Source organism: Rhipicephalus sanguineus, unplaced genomic scaffold, assembly GCF_013339695.2.
Source record: "Rhipicephalus sanguineus isolate Rsan-2018 unplaced genomic scaffold, BIME_Rsan_1.4 Seq5519, whole genome shotgun sequence".
NCBI lineage: Eukaryota > Metazoa > Arthropoda > Arachnida > Ixodida > Ixodidae > Rhipicephalus > Rhipicephalus sanguineus.
This window is the reverse complement of record NW_023615498.1, coordinates 1-17664: the sequence shown is the minus strand read 5'-3', so window position 1 is coordinate 17664 and position 17664 is coordinate 1. Positions and strand designations below refer to the sequence as shown.

The 17664-nt window shown below is 45.9% G+C and overlaps 1 protein-coding gene across 1 annotated transcript; it reads right to left on the bottom strand.

Moving 5' to 3' along the window:
* Positions 1–1121: 1121 nt before the first annotated feature.
* Positions 1122–11334, bottom strand: LOC119377715 (tigger transposable element-derived protein 4-like). Its single transcript, XM_037647063.1, has 3 exons — positions 10511–11334; positions 3313–3427; positions 1122–1148 (listed from the first exon to the last, which is right to left on the bottom strand). The coding sequence occupies exons 1-3, from the start codon at positions 11332–11334 to the stop codon at positions 1122–1124; spliced, it is 966 nt and encodes a 321-aa protein (XP_037502991.1).
* Between the last annotated feature and the right edge of the window lie 6330 nt (positions 11335–17664).

Here is a 17664-nt window from a genome sequence, read left to right as displayed (position 1 = left end):
TGCGTCCGCACAGGCTGCGCAGGAGGAATCGGTGGCGCATCGTGTCTTGTCTTTTAATTTTATGCTCCCACGTGAACTAGTCATTTTCGCGCTGTTCGCGTGGGCAGAGGCTGGAATGTCTTGATCCCGACCAAGCATTGCATTTAAGGTCGTTTCTCTTCGGCACACTGTCGTCGTAATCAAACCAAGATCAGTGGTGGATCCAGCCACTCATTTAAGAGGAGGCGGTTGCTCGAAGCAAAACCAGAGCAGAAGTTAGCTTGTATTAGCGCGCAACATACGAGAAGTAGACACGGCACACAAAAAAGAGACAGGCAGGCGCTAAACTTCCAACTGTTTATTCATGTGCTTGCCCGTGAATGATCCGTTCTTGATTAGAAACTCGGATCAACTGATTGATTTCTTGAAGGACCAACCCCATGACGGGTACCAAGCATTTTCGGTAGACATAAAAGACTTATATTATACCATCCCACACGGTGCTCTGTTATCTTCCATTGAGCATGCCATAGATGATTACGGCACCACAGCTTTCAAGATGAAGCTTCATTGTCAACCAGTCATTTTTTAGAACTTTTATCGTTTTATTTATCCTCAACTTTTATTTCTTGGGACAACGCGTTGTATTTGCAAAAAAGGGCGTGTGTATCGGGTCTTGTATAGCACCCATTCTTAGCGATTTATTTTTATCTGGTCTTTGCATTGCCTTGTCTTCAACACTAGAAAACACCAAAGTGTGCAAAGCATTTCACTTTGTTGATGACTTCCTGTTTTTAATTGACTGTGCTCCTGTTGACATAGAAGCGAACGTTGACGAGTTGTTGCCCGCGATTAAGAACTGTCTTGCGCCCCTTGAAGTTACCTGCGAACATCCACAAGGGGGCTCCATCCGTTTTTTGGATATCAGGTTATTTCTCCTAGAAAAACACACATGTTGGTGGTATGAGCCGCGAGCAAACAAGCCTCTTCTCTCTTTTGCCTCTGCCCACTCAAAGCTCATTAAGAGAGGCATCCTGAACTTATGCTCTAAGAATGCCCTAACCAAATCATGTCACCAGAAGATGGCGTCCAGTTTTGAGAACCAATGCAAGCGGCTTACCGAAGTTGGCTACCCGGTTATGTTACAGGTATCTGTTGCCGAACGCATTCTGAAAGATTCGCGTAAAGAAAACAGGCAAGAAGGTAGGGAGGGCTCGGGTTGCAGGGTAGGTGTGATCCCGTATATGCACACTATTTCACACAATTTGAGAAAAGTAGCCCATCGAGCTAATGTCCGCGTCATTTTTTCAGCGCACAAAAAACTGGGGGAGCTTTGCAGGTTGACGTGCCCAAATAAAGTCGCTCATTTAGCTTGTGACAAGAAATATCGAGTTAGATTTGTTGATTGCGAGTGCTGTGAGGTCTACAAGTTTTCATTATTGTGCGGGAATACTATATTGGACAGACCAAGAGGTGTCCAAATGATAGACTACGCGAGCACAGCTACAATGCAAAAAATAGTCTTTCAGCGGGAGGGTTCCTAGCAGCGCACTGCAAAAGGTGTGGGTGTTCCCCTAATCTGCACGGCTGTGTAGTTATCGGCAGGTTTAGAAATCAGATCGCATGTGCAATCAAAGAAGCCGAAGCTATAGCAGAATTGGGAGACTTGCGTGTAAGCTCACAGTCAATTGCTTTGATGGAAAAGGAGTTGACGTTTCTTGGTTCAGGGTCACGTGCTGGATGAGTTGTGTTTTTTGCGCATGTATAAGGTGGGTGTGAAGGACATGAATAAACAGTTGGAAGTTGAGCGCCTGCCTGTCTCTTTTCTGTGTGTCATGTCTACTTCTCGTATGTTCCACGCTAATACAAGCTAAGTTCCCGGATGACCAAATCGCCCAAACTACAACTCTTCAGAGCGGAAGATTCTGACTTTTTTTGCATTTAGGAGTCACTGTTATCACAAGGCTGCCATTATAATATAAATAGTGTTAATTTGTTCTCACAAAGGTACCAATCATTTGTATGATCAGTTTCCCCACACGTAAAAAATTGTGAGAATGAAAAAATTATTTCAAATATATTTACTGCGCTAAGTATCTGAATCACAGAGGTAGGTTCTCAATGCATTATGGAGAAAAGCGCAATGCTATTCTCAGAATGAGAGTGTGTATTTGTTACAGACATCAAAAGATCTTTTTTTTTTCTTTTTTCCAGGGGAAGTTCATAATATTTCGCTCGAATGATTATTAGCTAGGTCTATTTACTGTCACACAGTATAATGACGCAACAAATAAGTGTTCCTGTTGCTGGCTGAGACAAACAGAGCAGAAGCTCGGCACAAATGCTATCACAAACAGGTGTATCAGCCGAAGAACCAATATAAGGGATCTTTTCCTTTTAAGACTGTACTATACTTGCCGTGAGGTTCAAAACTATAAAATAAAAAGTGTTGGTTCTCACGATTTGCGTTGCATTTGCCTTCTCCCTTGAATCTATATAGGTTCAATCTTTAATAACACTGAAATTGCAGGCAGGAATGAGCGCGAAATAGGCACGAAGTGTGCATTGCAAAAAACAGTAGACGATAATTACAATCTGTTTGACATCTTGACCGCACACAAAAGACGAGGACAGAGGGAGGTACGACGACACGGGCGGTAAACAGTAAGCACCAACTAGGCCTGACTCAAGTTCTTCTGAACGATAATTACGATCTTTGCTGTCGTACACAACAGAGAAAGAAATTATATTGTTACTGTCAATGCTTTGTTTTCTTTATCATTGTTTCGTGTGCGAGAGGCGCGGAAGGGGCGTCTGCTCAAGGAACTCCGACCGCCTGCAGCGCCACCGCTGCATGCATCACCGAGCGGCTGCGGTGGAGAGCGCAGACGGCAGACTAGCTAGTATAAGAATGGAAGCTTGAGCGAGTTGGTATGCGTTCATCTTTGTGGAACAGCGCTCAAGAACAGCGCTCAACGACGAAGAAAGAAGGCACAGGACAGGCGCTGTCCTGTGCCTTCTTTCTTCGTCGTCGTCTCGTGAGCGCTGTTCCACAAAGATAGCTAGTATATTTTAGGGACCGTAGTGCTATACGCAATGGGTTCGCAAAAAGCCTGAATCGGATTGGGTTGGATTTTTGTCAGTGTGGCCAGATCACACAGAGAAATTTCAATTTCCGGGAGATTTACCTGCCAACCATACAAACGTAAGAAATGGTAGAAATCCGGAAGACTTGGCAGCATGCTTGTGACAAACAACACGCTCTGTTAAATGGTAGCACTTTCGGGGGTGGGCAATGAATAGGGTGCTTAGCAGGACTTTCAGGAACAGTACCTTGGCATCTCGGTCACGGCACATGGTGAACAGGACCGGTGATACGTGGTGGCTGGAGGCCAGGTGGTGCACACTCACACTCTTCTCCAGCCGCTCAATCTTCTTCTTCACGGCACTGCAGAGCAGGACACAGCATACTTGCTCAAGTGGCCTTTACAAAATACACCACAGCTACTGAGAATGGTTGGTGTTTAACACCAAACGGCACTTATTTGTCTGCCCAACGCAAAAAGATAGAGAGTTGGGTTGCTTGGTGACTTCTCTAACTCAAAGGGACACACACGAAGACAAGAACCTGTCTTCTCACTCTTCTGTCTTTGTTTATGCATGCTCAAAAACTTTAATTATGTCAGTGTAATATCCTCTGGCAGAAACGCATCTGGTATGTGCCATCACACCGTTTAGCATTTTTAATGTAATATTTTTTAAACACTAATGCACCACTAGCAGGTAAATATGATGCAACAATAGCTTCTGTCTCCATCACTGTTCAACGTTAGACACAACCTTAATGAAAACCCAGAAACAATGAAGGCAAGGAACGTATAAGGGGTGTTATTTGTAGTCTTTCTGTAGTAACAATGATATAAATGTGAAGAAATTAAAGTGGACGAAATGACAACTTGCCACGGGCAGGGACCGAACCTGCAACCTTGAGATAACATGTCCGATGCTCTACCAAGTGAGCTGCAGTGGTGCTCGTCTTCCTGTCCACTTTGTCGGGTATATTTGGGCAAGTAAAGCTAGAAGTGTTAGTCAGCGCTGCTCGTAGCCATGACCACCAATGTGGAACACTCTGTATTGTGCTGCCAGCTGGCGTAACGTAGCAAATGTTAGTGGACATCTGACACACACAATAATCCCACGTTGTGTCTAACAAAGAAAATGAAGCCCTGAAAAATTCCCTTTTGTTCATTACTAACAAGAGTGTCATTATAGACGACTTCATGCCTCCAGGCAGAATGCAGGAGACTTGTTAATGCTCGTCTAGCGGACACGCAGGTGCCCATGCTGAGCACACCAACAAGCGCAGTTTGTAACAAGTTCATGGGTGAGAATCAGTGGAAATTTTTGCAGGCTGAGAAATGCCTGGCCTGTTTTGGCAATTGACGACTATACTGACTCGTTAACCTTTGTCAGGCAGGGGCCAACAACGCAACACAGTCGCAGCGGTTCATGGTCGGGCACTGCTGGACACGTTCTTTCGCGGTTGATTCACATTCTTTCACGGTTGATTCATTCACGCGGGTGATTTCTCAATACATTATGCACCATCTGTAAAAGAGATGGTGCATACCATACCCCTACTGAACTGTGCCGAAATGCAAATCTTCCTGCTTTAGAATTAAGGACAGCAGTGGAAAGATTAAAATTCCCGTTCTTAATTGTCCATAACAAGCTTAGGATTAATGGGCCCAACTTTTTCAGATTATCACCGAATCCACGTTTCTAGACACAGGCATAGTATGTATATTGAACCTCCATTGACGCGAATCGACTCCTTTAAGTATAGCTATTTTCCACGAGTAATTAATGAATGGAACATGCTGCCCGATTCACTGGTTTCCTCTTCCTCCATTTCTGCATTCTTAAACGAGCTTCATACTCTCACCTATACGGGTCATTCAGCGTTTACAAACACTAATCATTAACGTTACGATGTGGTCTCGACGAGTATATTTGTGTTGTTTTTTTTTTTGTTTTCCTTTCTTCTTTTTCTCTTTGTTGCATATCTCTGAAGCAAGCATGCTGCAGTGCCCTTGAAATCATGTTTACATTTATGTCGCGTGTATATTTTTATTGAACTGTACCTGATTGTTGATCCATTCCTGTAATGACCCTTCTAGGGTTAACAGTATTAATAAACAACAACAAAACATACTTCTATTGTTTAAACTCTGAGTCTTTTATTTTTGGACCAGTACAGACGGAATGTGGGAAAAGGTTTCAGACCGCAAAAGGTTAAGTGTTTTATAATGAACATGTGAGCAGCACAGTCGCACATTATATGAGGCGTGTCGGTGTTTGCATGGCTCAATGTCTATGCACGGTGGTTTGCCACCACATCACGTGTCTTGTTTCGCAACGATGCCACTTGAAGAATGCTTCAATGCATGCAAGCGGCAGTGGCATCGCTTCGTTCATGACACGGGCTTGCGCATTTAGGCCGAGCATTACGATCGGTATGGCAAAGACTCTTGCACATAGCGATTGACATGGAACACTTTTCTTTTACAAAATGTCAAACTATCGCACACCCGAGACTTCGTATGCATGAAGACGCGCCTCATGGTTTTGGCATGTAAAACCCTAAAAATTATTATTGTTATTCTCATGCATGAAGACGCCATTTACAGTGCACGGTGCCTAAAACGGTATACAACATAGATGGCTTATAATGTAAGTTGCCAGAGTCACAAATATCCGCACTATAAGCGGTACCACACTGTAATCAAAACAACATTTTTGAAATGCTCTACCTGTGCAAAACATGACCAACAGGCAGCCATGCGTTTTCAGCTATCAAGGCATGCAACTTGGGGGTAAATTTGCAAATGTCGAAAGGTTAACATCCGCGGACCTGCGGTGCCGACATAACGAATGAATGAATGAATGAACTTTAATTAAGGTCAGTACGGCAGTTCATTTCAGGCGGGGCGGGGGGAGAGGGGATTAACCCCTGTCCCGTCCCACCCTTCGTCGATGATGACAGCGGTGCCTCAGGTGAGTCCTAGGACCCGGGCGGCATCTTTGGCTTGCCGGACGGCCCAAAGGGCGCAAAAAAAAAAGAGTGCCGTAGCGAAATGCCGCCGACTAACTTTTTGGACCTCCTCGTTCATGCCGATTTTGCTGTGGTACCACACTGCACAGTGACTATACGTTGAACAGCTATTAAAATTCCACATGCTTTCGATTTTCGGGCACGTGCGCGATGTCAAAAACAGTGGCCACCATGAACCAACACTCTAGACTTGAACATGCACACCCTCGTTTTCGTTGAAGTAAACTTAAATCACCCCCTCTAAATGCAACAACTATAAATACAACAACTGCAAAACGTTTCGTTGACTCGGCACCAACCCGCAACTTTGATCGTCCACAGCCACTACCGATGAGGCAGCTAGCCCTCGTTAGGCCAAGCGTGCAGGTTGCAAATTGGCATGCCGTCACGGGAAGCTTGCCAAAGACAACACGGATATCAGGCACAGAAAATATCGTATCCCAGAGTGGGCAGCACACGTGAAACAAAGTTTCAGTTTGCGGTCAGGAGAACAGCCACGCCTACTATCCTGAAAAAGTCTCCTAAGCTTGTAAGTTCGCATGCTGGTGGCACAGGCAAAAGCTCAGTCACATCTTAAAGGGCCCGTAAACAGGCTGCGACTTTTTTTTTACACCCCCCAAACAAGCTCGCTAATTCGTACAGTAGACCGTGGCGATCACGTTTTCCGAATATTACAGCGCCGCGTGCCGCGCAGACCCTTCATTTCGAAAAACGATTCCCGCGCTTCTTCCCTACGGCTGACCAATCCTCCTCGTACACGCAGTGACGCAAACTCGGCGATCGGCGAGCTGACGTAGCACTGAGCTAGTCGATTGGTTTAAGCCAGGTCTCAACAAACAGTAGTCGAGTTAACGTCAGTTCCTGTTCCCACCCGCCGCTACAAAACTGCGCCTTGTTTCTTGGCCCTGCGATGATGCGGTTTCGGCCACGCAGAACGCATTTGTCATGCGTATGTTCCCCGCATTGCATGGCACCTGCATAGCACCTGCACGCAGTTTGCCTTCGACATGATGATGATGATGATGATGATGTCTGCTGCCTCTTCCCTTTGGAGCGGGAGATCGATGGGCTATGCTGGATCAGGCAAGGAACAAAAGACAAAGTGAAGGTTAAGTTCAGAAGAAAATTTTAAAAGGTGGAAGGAGAAAGGGAAGAAAAAGAAAAGAAAAAGGTTGGTCAAATCCAATGCGCCGTCGGCCATAGAGCCAAAAAACTGAGTAAGTAATCAACTATATGCCCTCGGCGCATCATAGCCGCCGCTAGCAACACGTGGAGGAAGCGTTCAGTTGCTGGCTGCAAATCGAGCGGAGAAAGGGGGAATCTCCGGTAGCTCGGACGGGTCGCCCTTGCGGCAAGCGGGGTTCTCAACGCTTTTCTCTCGCGCCCCTTCGTCGTCTTGGAAAGCAAGGACGCATTCCTGCTACATTGTGAACTGTCACAAAGGTTCAAAAATACCGAAAAGCCGAAAACTGCCCGTCAAGTTGCGGAGCACGTGCGACAATGTAAACAATAAACAACCAGGAGCTGCAGCAAGCGGAAGTACATTGCGACTGATCCCGCTCGCCGATGACGTCAATTGCTGACGTCGTGTCACGTTGCCAAAGTGGGCGGAGTCACGACGACGGGCTATGCCTTCCCCTCCCTGTGGAGGAGAAGGGTGGCGAGGACGCGCGAAAATTTGAAACCAGCTGAAACGGATGTTCTAACCCCTGTAACTTCCTTATTATAGCACGTATTCGCAAAATTATTGCGGCAGCATGTTCACATAGCAAAAGTGCGCATATTTCCCTTCATTACAATTTTTGGACCTCGTGGTTGTTTACTGGCCCTTTAAAGCATTGTCACTTGTGGGGGAATTGAGGTTGCACACACCATGTCTGTGCTCTACGACGATGCAGCTATTTTCCTGACAGAAAATCAAAGAGTCAAATAGCGGTAACCCGTACTTCATGCAGATGCGGGTTCCCGTTCGGAGCGCAGTGCACGCACAACAAGCAGTCAGAGCAAAGGCTTCTCTGTTGCCTAGGCAATCGTTCCCTCTCCTCACACCACACACATCGCACTACTGCCCCCCACAACCTTTCCTTCCCCTATTTCCCGTTCGTTCGCTCCGCGTCCACTCCTCCTTCACCTCTCTCCCCGGCCAGTCCACTTCCATTGAGAACACGCTCACTTCCTTGCATCTCTAAGGATTTTCCGGCAGCCGCATTGTAACCACATTATAACTTTCATCTTAGGGGACTACACAATAAGCGGTATGCATACAGATGAAAATTTATGGGTGGGTAAATGGGAGTTGGAAAAACTGCATTATAACCGGTCCTGCACTGTACCCAGTTACGTTATAAATGGTCTGAACCCATATGCGGAGAGTACGGGGGGAGGGGGGAGCTGGAGGGCTCGGTCCCCCCCCCCCCCCCCGAATGCTTGATGGGGAGCACAGACCCTGCTGGCGCCGGCCCTGGATATTTTTTAAGAAATTGGCTTAGGCCCTCGTCCTCTGACAATGGACTGTTGGCCGTAGCTGTCCAGCAGCTATTTCAAAGAGGGCTGTTTATGCCCGCTTCTTCTTCATTTCAAGATTTTAAAATTCGGATCATGGGCCAGTGACAAGTCAAATATTCAGGGTAAAATGTCCCTCAAAGGAATTTGTATGTGCAGAATATGCAGGGCCGTAACTAAGGGGGGGTTGATCGGGTTCTGACACGCCCTGAAATTTTTGCATGCTTTAACCTTTCGGGTCACACTAAAATACTTGCACGCCTTCACAGCGACCATCAGTTGCCAAAGTTAGCCGGTCTACACTAAAACACCCCCCAAAAAAATTTCTGAGTACGAATGTGATAATACGTTGTGTTTATGAACAACTGAAGCGGACGTTTAAGCTATGGCAAGTCTTGAGCCGCGTAGCGACTGGTTTTCAGAACACAAAAATGCAGTCAGTCAGTAAATGCTTTCACACAGACTTGCTCGCCAAAAAAAAAGGTTAAATTCTTGGTAGTCTAAAAATGGGTACCCTTCGACATGCCTGCCTATAAAAGTGCCAAGATGGTACGCATTCTTTATTTATCAGCAAAGGGTTTTACTACCAGTTCGGTGACCGAAGAGCACCTCAAATAGTCATCCAGAAACAACCTTTGACGGAAAAATTTGTAAGCACACCTTCAAACAAGGTGTTGTGGTAGCAAATGGTATTTGCTACCTTCTGAGAATTATTTTCGGCCATCTTAAATTGAATTCACTGGCATAATTAAAGCTTCCTGTGCCAGCATTAGCTCACTTTCTCCTGTCTGGTGCATGTTTTAACAAAGTAAGGCATGTCAATAAAAAAAAATGGCGAAGTTTGCACTAAGCCGCGCAAGGCTCGAAACAGTGAAAATGGACGATTCCGAAGACTAATCTGATTGCTTCTAGGTTGTTTGTTGGCTGCTTCTAGGTCGTTGCTAGGCATTAGCTAGGTGATGCTAGGTTGTTTCTACATTGATTCTCAGTGCAGAGAAGTTCGAGTTAAACCACAGACAGTCACAAACACGGCATGGTTGTCCAAACTCCAGAGGCAAACTTGCACTGAAACCAAGCGTTTGCAACTTCCATAGATCTACGGGCCCGTCGTCGTTGGCGTAGGCCTTCTATCACTTCGGGGTCTTCTCGCAGCCACCATTGCCTTTCCCGTTCCCTAGTATTCCCTCATTGCACGTACTCGATGTCCTTGGCCCGCCACCGTCGCTACGCAGCCATTTGTTGTTGGGCTAACTGTTGCCTTCTTCATTTTTAGTGTACGGTGAGTAGTGAGATTTACCCAATTTCTGTGGCACATACCCCTTATAATTATGATAGTCTTTTGGTTCGTCGGGCAAGGAACGATTTGCTAAACAGCTTTGCTCTTAAAACTCGGCAGATATCCCATGCATTATGGGAATCGATCTTATGCGATACAGTCAGCGAGTAGCAGCCTATGCAGCCTTATTCGCTTTGAGCCAAGTGTAACATGGTCGATCAATGTCTTCGTGTAGATTGAAAAATAAGTCTTGAGTCTCCCACCAGATATCTTCACAATAATATTGCGGTGTCTGCACCTAGAGGATAGATATATTATATATATATATATATATATGTATATATATATATATATATATATATATGTATATATATAGACACACACACACACACACACAGTGTAGCCCGGTCATAACGAAGTTGGCGGGAATCTGAAATTACTTCGCTATAACCGCTTTTTCGCTATATCTAGACTCTAAGAAAGATCAAACATTATGCAGACCAAGAAACAAATTTATTTACACTTTCCGAAAAAAGCGATCAAGGGTCCTTTGCACGCGTTTCGCAAGCGCACATTTCAGAACACGGTGCTCAACGTTGTCCAACAGATCGCAACTGCCTTCTTCAGAGCACAAGTACATATGCAGCGTGTCTACAGCTGCGAGAGGTGCTCCGGCGGTCCCAGGCTGAGACGCACCAATGTCGTCCCCTTCGCCATCCGAGGAACTGCTATTTGCAGCCATTCCCTTTTTGGAGACGCTAGCGGCGAGTTCATCGGTGGTGAGCTCCTCCGTTGCGACGAGGTCTTGATCCACCAGGGCAAAGTCCAGATAATCCAACCCGCTTGGGATAAGGCTTGCATCGCCCGCGGCCTCACACAGCTGCCCCAAGCTCGTCACTGCCACGGCACCATCCGCTGCAGCAGCATCGATGTCTGCTTCTGCTGCTTTTTCTTTGGCAGCGCTGCTTCCCCGCGAAAAACCTGCTTTCTCGAAGCAGTGAAGAATGGTCTCAGACTTCACGTCCCGCCAGGCTCCGCTTGCGAAAAATACCGCCTTTACTAGCGGCACCTTCAGGTCGACAGCGTTGTCGGCTGTACGGATGTCAATGAGCCGACGCTCGATGACACGGCGGCGACAATGCACTTTGAAGTTTGCTATCACTCCCTGGTCCATTGGCTGCATCTTGGCGGTTGTGTCCGGAGGCAGAAAAAGTATCTCGACAGCTTTCAGATGTGTGTTAACACGGTGTGCGCTGCAATTGACCAGCAAGAGCAGCACTTTGCGCTTCTTCGCGAACATTTCCTTATCAAAGTCTGTCAGCCACTTCCGGAATATCTCCCCCGTCATCCACGCCTTTGTGTTGTGTGTGTACAAGACAGGCATTGACAGCACCTTGGCGAAGCCCCGCGGTTTCTTGGGCTTGCCGATTACCAATAGCGGCCGCTTGTCGGAGCCGTCCATGTTCACGCACACGAACACTGTGATGCGATTTTTGCTGTTTTTCCCCCCCACACACTTGTCAGTCTTCGCCGCGAGAGTTTTTGCAGGCAACAGCTGAAAGAACAGATTCGTATCGTCAGCGTTGTAAATATCTCTTTCGGTGTATGTCTCAAGAATGCGGCTCCTGTGCTTCATGATCCAACGCTGGAGACCGTCCTCGTCAATGGATGCAGCTTCCCCGACAGTGCTCTTGCATGTGATCCCACGGCGGTCTTTAAATTGCTGCAACCATCCGTTGCCTGGGTTGAAGTTCTCGTGGCCGAGAGCAAACCCCAGACGTTTGGCCTGCGCTAGCAGGATCGCCCATTGAGCGGGACGTCCTTGGAACGAGCGTCTACAAACCATTTGTAGAGCGCCGCTTCGACATCTCCGTAAGTGGCAGCGCGGATCCGCTTCCGTTCACCGCTGCCAACGTCGTCGTCCAAGACGGCATCAATTTTGCTTGCATTTCTTCTAATTGTCACCAAAGTCTACTGTGCTATGCCGTACTTCCGCGCAATGTCGGTCTTCTTAATTTTCTGCCGAACTTCATCCAAAATGGCACGTTACACTTTTAGAGAGAGCACTTTTCGTTTGATCGTCGATGAGGCGGTCGTTCCGGGTATGGCTTGACTCGACATAAAGACATGTGCATCGGCGTATAGTTCGCCGATGCACATGGGCAGGCCTAGCTGCAACCGCGGCAAGTCCAAGCGTGCTGCGATAATCCGCTTTTCACCAGTGAGACAAGTCGAGCAAACGAATGCTTCTGCTGCTCAACCATGGTCAAGTTCAAGCGCGCTGCGATAATCCGCTTTTCACCTGTGAACAGAGACACAGCACAACATGTGCGAACGGCTGCTTCTGCTGCTAAGACTGAACTGACTGAACACCACGAAAGAAAGAACGGCTTTGTGTGCGACAGGTTTGCGCCGAGCCGCTGGCGGAGCGCCACCGCCGCAGCCAGGCTTAGGCAGGCCTAGACTTGGTGGCGCCATGCCGTGGAAGAAAAGCAATTTACGAGCACACCAACTTGCTTCGCTTTTTTACCAAAATGAGGTGCCACAAGTGGAACCGGTCTAAAGCGGCCACAGTTTCTGAAGCTGCCCCCCCCCGACCTCCTCTCTGAAGAGAGGAGTACACCGTGAAACGAGATAAGACCGCGGCAGTCGGCCCGCCTGGCAGTGGAAGAAAGAATGGGAAGCGTTCGCGAGATGGCTACCAGGTGAATGTGTGGTGCGGTGAAGCAAGCTTTCGCAGGGAGCCAAGTGGGGCGAAGCGGCTGCCGGAGCCAAGAATTGGCTGTTTTTCGGCCTAGTTGATTCACACGAAAGCTCAAAAGGTGGTTTGATGGGGGTTTTTTTGTTGTTCTTGACAAAAAAACTTCGCTATATCTGCTGAGTCGCATTTTTTTACTTCATTAAAAGTGGACTTAAAATTAAGGCATTGAAAATGCGGAAATTGGGACGGGAAATCAAGAACACTTCGTTATAACCGCTATTTCGCTGTAAGTGGGTTCGTTGTAAATTGGGTACACTGTGTGTATATATATATATATATGGGGAGAGTTAGAAACGTGGAAGAGCAAGTCAAGTCCACGCCCCATCCGGAAAAATGAAAACTCCCCGCCTATGGTCTGAACTGTAGCCGCATCTGTAGCTGCGAGCTTCCCAACTATAGGCAACATGCCGAACCATCAATAATGGAGATCAGCCGCACATATTTTCGTTAGACCAATTATAACGAGGAAAAGCCCGCCGGTGGAATGAGTGGGAGTGGATTCTGCGGCAATATGGTAAAGATGCGTAGATTTTTTTGCCCCACGAAGAACATTTTGAGCCCAACGCGCTTCACTGCTGTTTAAGGTGGCGAAATATGAATTTTGCCACAGTTGGCACAAGATATTCTTGAACAAGCGCAGTAAGGCGCAGAGGGATAAAATGTAGAAAAATGGCGCAGTTGGACCGCCACTGTACAGTTATGCAATCTCAGAAAGGTCGTCCTGCAAGGCCATATGAACGACTTTTGTGTTTTCAGCCTTTCTGGCTAGAATGATAGACCATGCCACCCATCCTCATTCTCGGCCTGTCCACTGCAGGACGAAGGCCTCTCGCAATGACCTCCAGTTTACCCTGTCTTGTGCACATTGCGCATCACTCGTCCTGTCCACTTATTCCATTACTCATTTGTGCATTTTGCTCAGCGCATCTAGATTACAAGACAGAGCTGATTCCGTCTCATCCCTACGAACTCCTTCATTTTGTCACTAATTTAACTCTCTGCCTTCCTCGACCACGTTTCCCAGCACTTGGTGACCATTCTGTTGCTTGTACTGTCCACCAGTTGGACTGACAACCGGTGGACAGTACATGTTTGACAGAATATGGTGAACACCATATTCTGTCAAACATAGCTTAATAAAATATTTGTGGCGCAACTGAGACAAGCAAGGAAAAAAAAGAGAAGACAGGATGGGGCCCATCCTGTCTTCTCTTTTTTTTTTCCTTGCTTGTCTCCGTTGCGCCACAAATATTTTATTAAGCTATGCACCAACTCGCCCAACATCACACTCTGTCAAACATGTTTGCAAGTTCAGTTGCGCACATATCCTTTCTTTTCACTGCCTGAAGGACGTTATCTTTAGTTTTTTGTGACGTGAACTGACCACAATGTGTTGCGCATCCTTATCCTTTGTGGGAACTCGGTGAATTACGTAGCACCATCTCCACCAATAGCAGTAGCCGTTTTCGAGCACTAGCACAGAGCTTGACCCACAGTGCTTTTAAGTGCTGCACTCAAAGTTGAGCTTGTGCAGAGCTGGTCAGGCACACTTGTGCTCTATAAGCACAGTCAGAGCTACGATACACCCTCTGGCTTCGACAGCAACCTCTGTGATTCGTGCAGAAATCACGGAAGAGTAGAATAACAGAGAGCTGAGCTAGTTGGTAAGTATTCATCCTAAAAAGACAGGGCGTGCAAACACGGACACAAGAAAGAAGTCAGGACACCACAAACGCCGGCGTTTGTGGTGTCCTGACTTCTCAGGACACCACAAACGTCAGGACACCACAAACGCCGGCGTTTGTGGTGTCCTGACTTCTTTCTTGTGTCCGTGTTTGCACGCCCTGTCTTTTTAGGATCACGGAAGAGAGTGTGTTTCTGTGGTCATCACACACGAAAATAATGACAGATTTAATTCTGCAATTTCTAGATACCTAAATGACTTCACTGCAGTTATGCCGTGTTACCCCCCTTCAAATGGGCACTGAGTGCCCAGCTGAGGATGTCTGCTGTTCAGTGGCGTAAATCCAGCAAACCAACAGGGGGGGTCCCGGACTTTGCATGGCAGCCATCTTGATTATTAGAAATGTGCATTTATTTTACACAAAATGAAAACTTTACAATAAAACAAAAGAAAACACACAAATATTCATATATCGCGTTATTGCAATGCTCTTGACGATCTGCACTGCGCGACGAATGAGTATCATACAACGTTCTGAACTAGTTTCTACAACACAGTTCCAAACAGCCGATGAGTATTCGATGAATCTACACACTGGATATGAAACAAACGTTAAAGGACCCTGACACCAAAATTGAAACCTGGAGATGTTTGTATTGTTTGATTGTCCTGTATGCGTGCAAGGGTACTACTGGCCATTTATAACTGGCGGACGTTAGCTTTCAGTTATCTTAATTTGGTTTTGAAGCAAGCGTGAATGCTCATCTGATTTGACAGCACCTCGCGACATCTTCACTAGTATGGCGAAACATTGGTATGGCGTATATCGAGGCCCCGCGTGACATTGGACGAGTAAACCGAGCATTTCGGTGTCACAGAAAATTTGCGGGGTGCATACAATACCACAACCGGCACGCGACGAGGGCTATTAATTGTTGCTCACCCCTCTCGCTCTGTTGTGGGGCTGCGCTCAAGGCAGCACTGGCTGCTTAGATCAGGAATGCCTTTTCTTTTTTCTGGGGGGGACACGCGCTTAAAGAGACACTAAAGAGAAACAATGAATTGGTTTAGATTGATAAAGTGTGCTCGGGGAACTCTTGTGTAGTTTATTTCACCACCATAGGTTTATTATTAGAGGAGAAAACCAAGTTCAAAGTTTCATTTTTAAATTTTGCGCCGAACTTTGTAATTCGTGACGTAAAAGACTTCAAAGAGCATTTAACGTATTTTGGCGCCACTGGCTCGACGAAATTTTCACAAACTCGTTATGTCAAGTCTCTGGCCCCCTCAGAGGACAATGTACTTCGATTTAACCAATTAGGAACTACGTAGGCCCAAGCAGGCGCCGTCAAAAATATGTGAAGTCACGGCAAATGGTGCAGGAATTCCAAGGTGGCGTCGCCACCTGTATTTTCTTTTTGCGCCTTTTCTCGCTTATTAAGCGTCTTCGCGCAGAAAGCGTGTTTTTGGTATCGTGGAAGACTACTTTACTAATGCGAGAAAAATCGTTTTGCTCTTTAGTGTCCTTTTAAACACCGAAGCGCCCACATAGTTTCAATCGTTTACCGCGCGCGGGGCCCCGATTTGAAAACTGCGCTTTCAACGTCACCAAAGCTTGAGTACGCGCTACCATAGGCGTTTCACCGCTGTGGGGCGCTAGTTTCTTATGGTTTTCACATTCAGATTCAGATCCTTTATTTTTCTTGAATTACACCAAGAAAGGTACAGAAGCTAAAGGTATAGCAATACCTGACAAAAGGCCTCTGTACTCGTTTTACAAAATATTGAACGACAAATACATAGCAAATTTTTCGCAACATACCAAAACATTGTTTAAATCTAGGATGTAAAGATATACAAAAAGCTCGATAAGTTCACAGCTCGCTGAGAATTTGGAAGAATACCGAGGGATAGCACTAGAAAAGGTTCCTTTGCACTGAAGTAACAAACAATATGCAAAACGAGTAAATACATCCTAAGTACACTTTGTTTAACACAACATTTCTGTCAAAATATAAATAAACGAAATAAGTAACTAACAAATAAAGCAAAAACTTAAAAGCACAAGTGCTTCTAAAGAAATGCACGGTGGGTCATTATCCACAAGGAAAAATGCATATATATCACAATAAAGGAAGTAACATGTATTTTGATGTGATAACCTGAAAGTGAATGCTTTATTGATCAACACCCTCTTTAGTTGTTTCTTAAAAAGGTTTGGACTAACATCGAAGCCCAAATCTCGTTCTAATTTATTAAGACTTAAGCGACATGGTTTGACATTTCAGAGATTGCTTTCCATAATTAGTCCGCGTTATTGGCATGTGGCGATTTTGATATCTAAGGTAGTACATTGATTTATTATTGCTGCTATTAACGTGTGACTTTTCACGATGTAGTGATTGAAGTAATTTAAAATAAAATATTTGGTCAGCCCTTAATATATTATACTTTAGAAATAATGGTGGTGTTCTAAGGTCCCGTGGGTTGCCCCTTTAGCGTTCAAAGCAGCGTATAGTACCCGTTTTTGTAGAGTTACTAGTTCATTGTAATGCTTTTGAATAAACATGCTTTTGAATAAAACAGCGCATAATACATAGTTATCATTAGGCGCACAGGAATGAAAGGGCGTTTCAAAGTGACGCAAAAGGAGTCGCAATTCTCGACGCTAGTGTTAATTATATGATACGTTTGAGCATTTGCAATTCACTTTCCGGATCACCAGACATAAAGCTACAAATGACAGTAAAAGTTCACAAACAAGAATTTCGCTGTCAAGGTCCTTTAAAAAAAGCTAAGTGTAATAAAGAAGAATCTTGCGCGCAACTCAGGAGTCTAAAAGATGCATTCCTAATGTGCTTACAAGTTCTTCAGTTTAAAACCTTTGTGAGGGTCCGAAAACGAGAGCGCGGTTACTGCATGCGCTGACAAAACTGCACATCAACTTCGGTAACTCTATGCTGTCTACAACGTCTTGATGAACGTGTGTCAGTGCCATGCAGCTTAGGCGCGTTTCGCCCATCGTGCTCCGCAGCCATGTCTTCAATCTTCTGAGGGCACTGAAAGATCGTTCCGCTTCACAGGAAGACACTGGCATCACCAGGATGATCGAAGAACTCTCAACCTCCTTGAAGTACAGTCGAGTGGGACGCGTGCATATTACGCATTACTGCCGCCAAGTCGTCGACAGAACTCAGTTCAGAGTGCTCCTCGTGCAACAAGCGCACGGAGACATGACTCTCTTAAAATCAATCCTTGTAACGCCGCATCCCAATCCATATCTGCTTCCGATGGCGTGTTCAAAAAACACTTTCCAGAGCCTTGTAGGTCACGATCCCTTCCGAGTC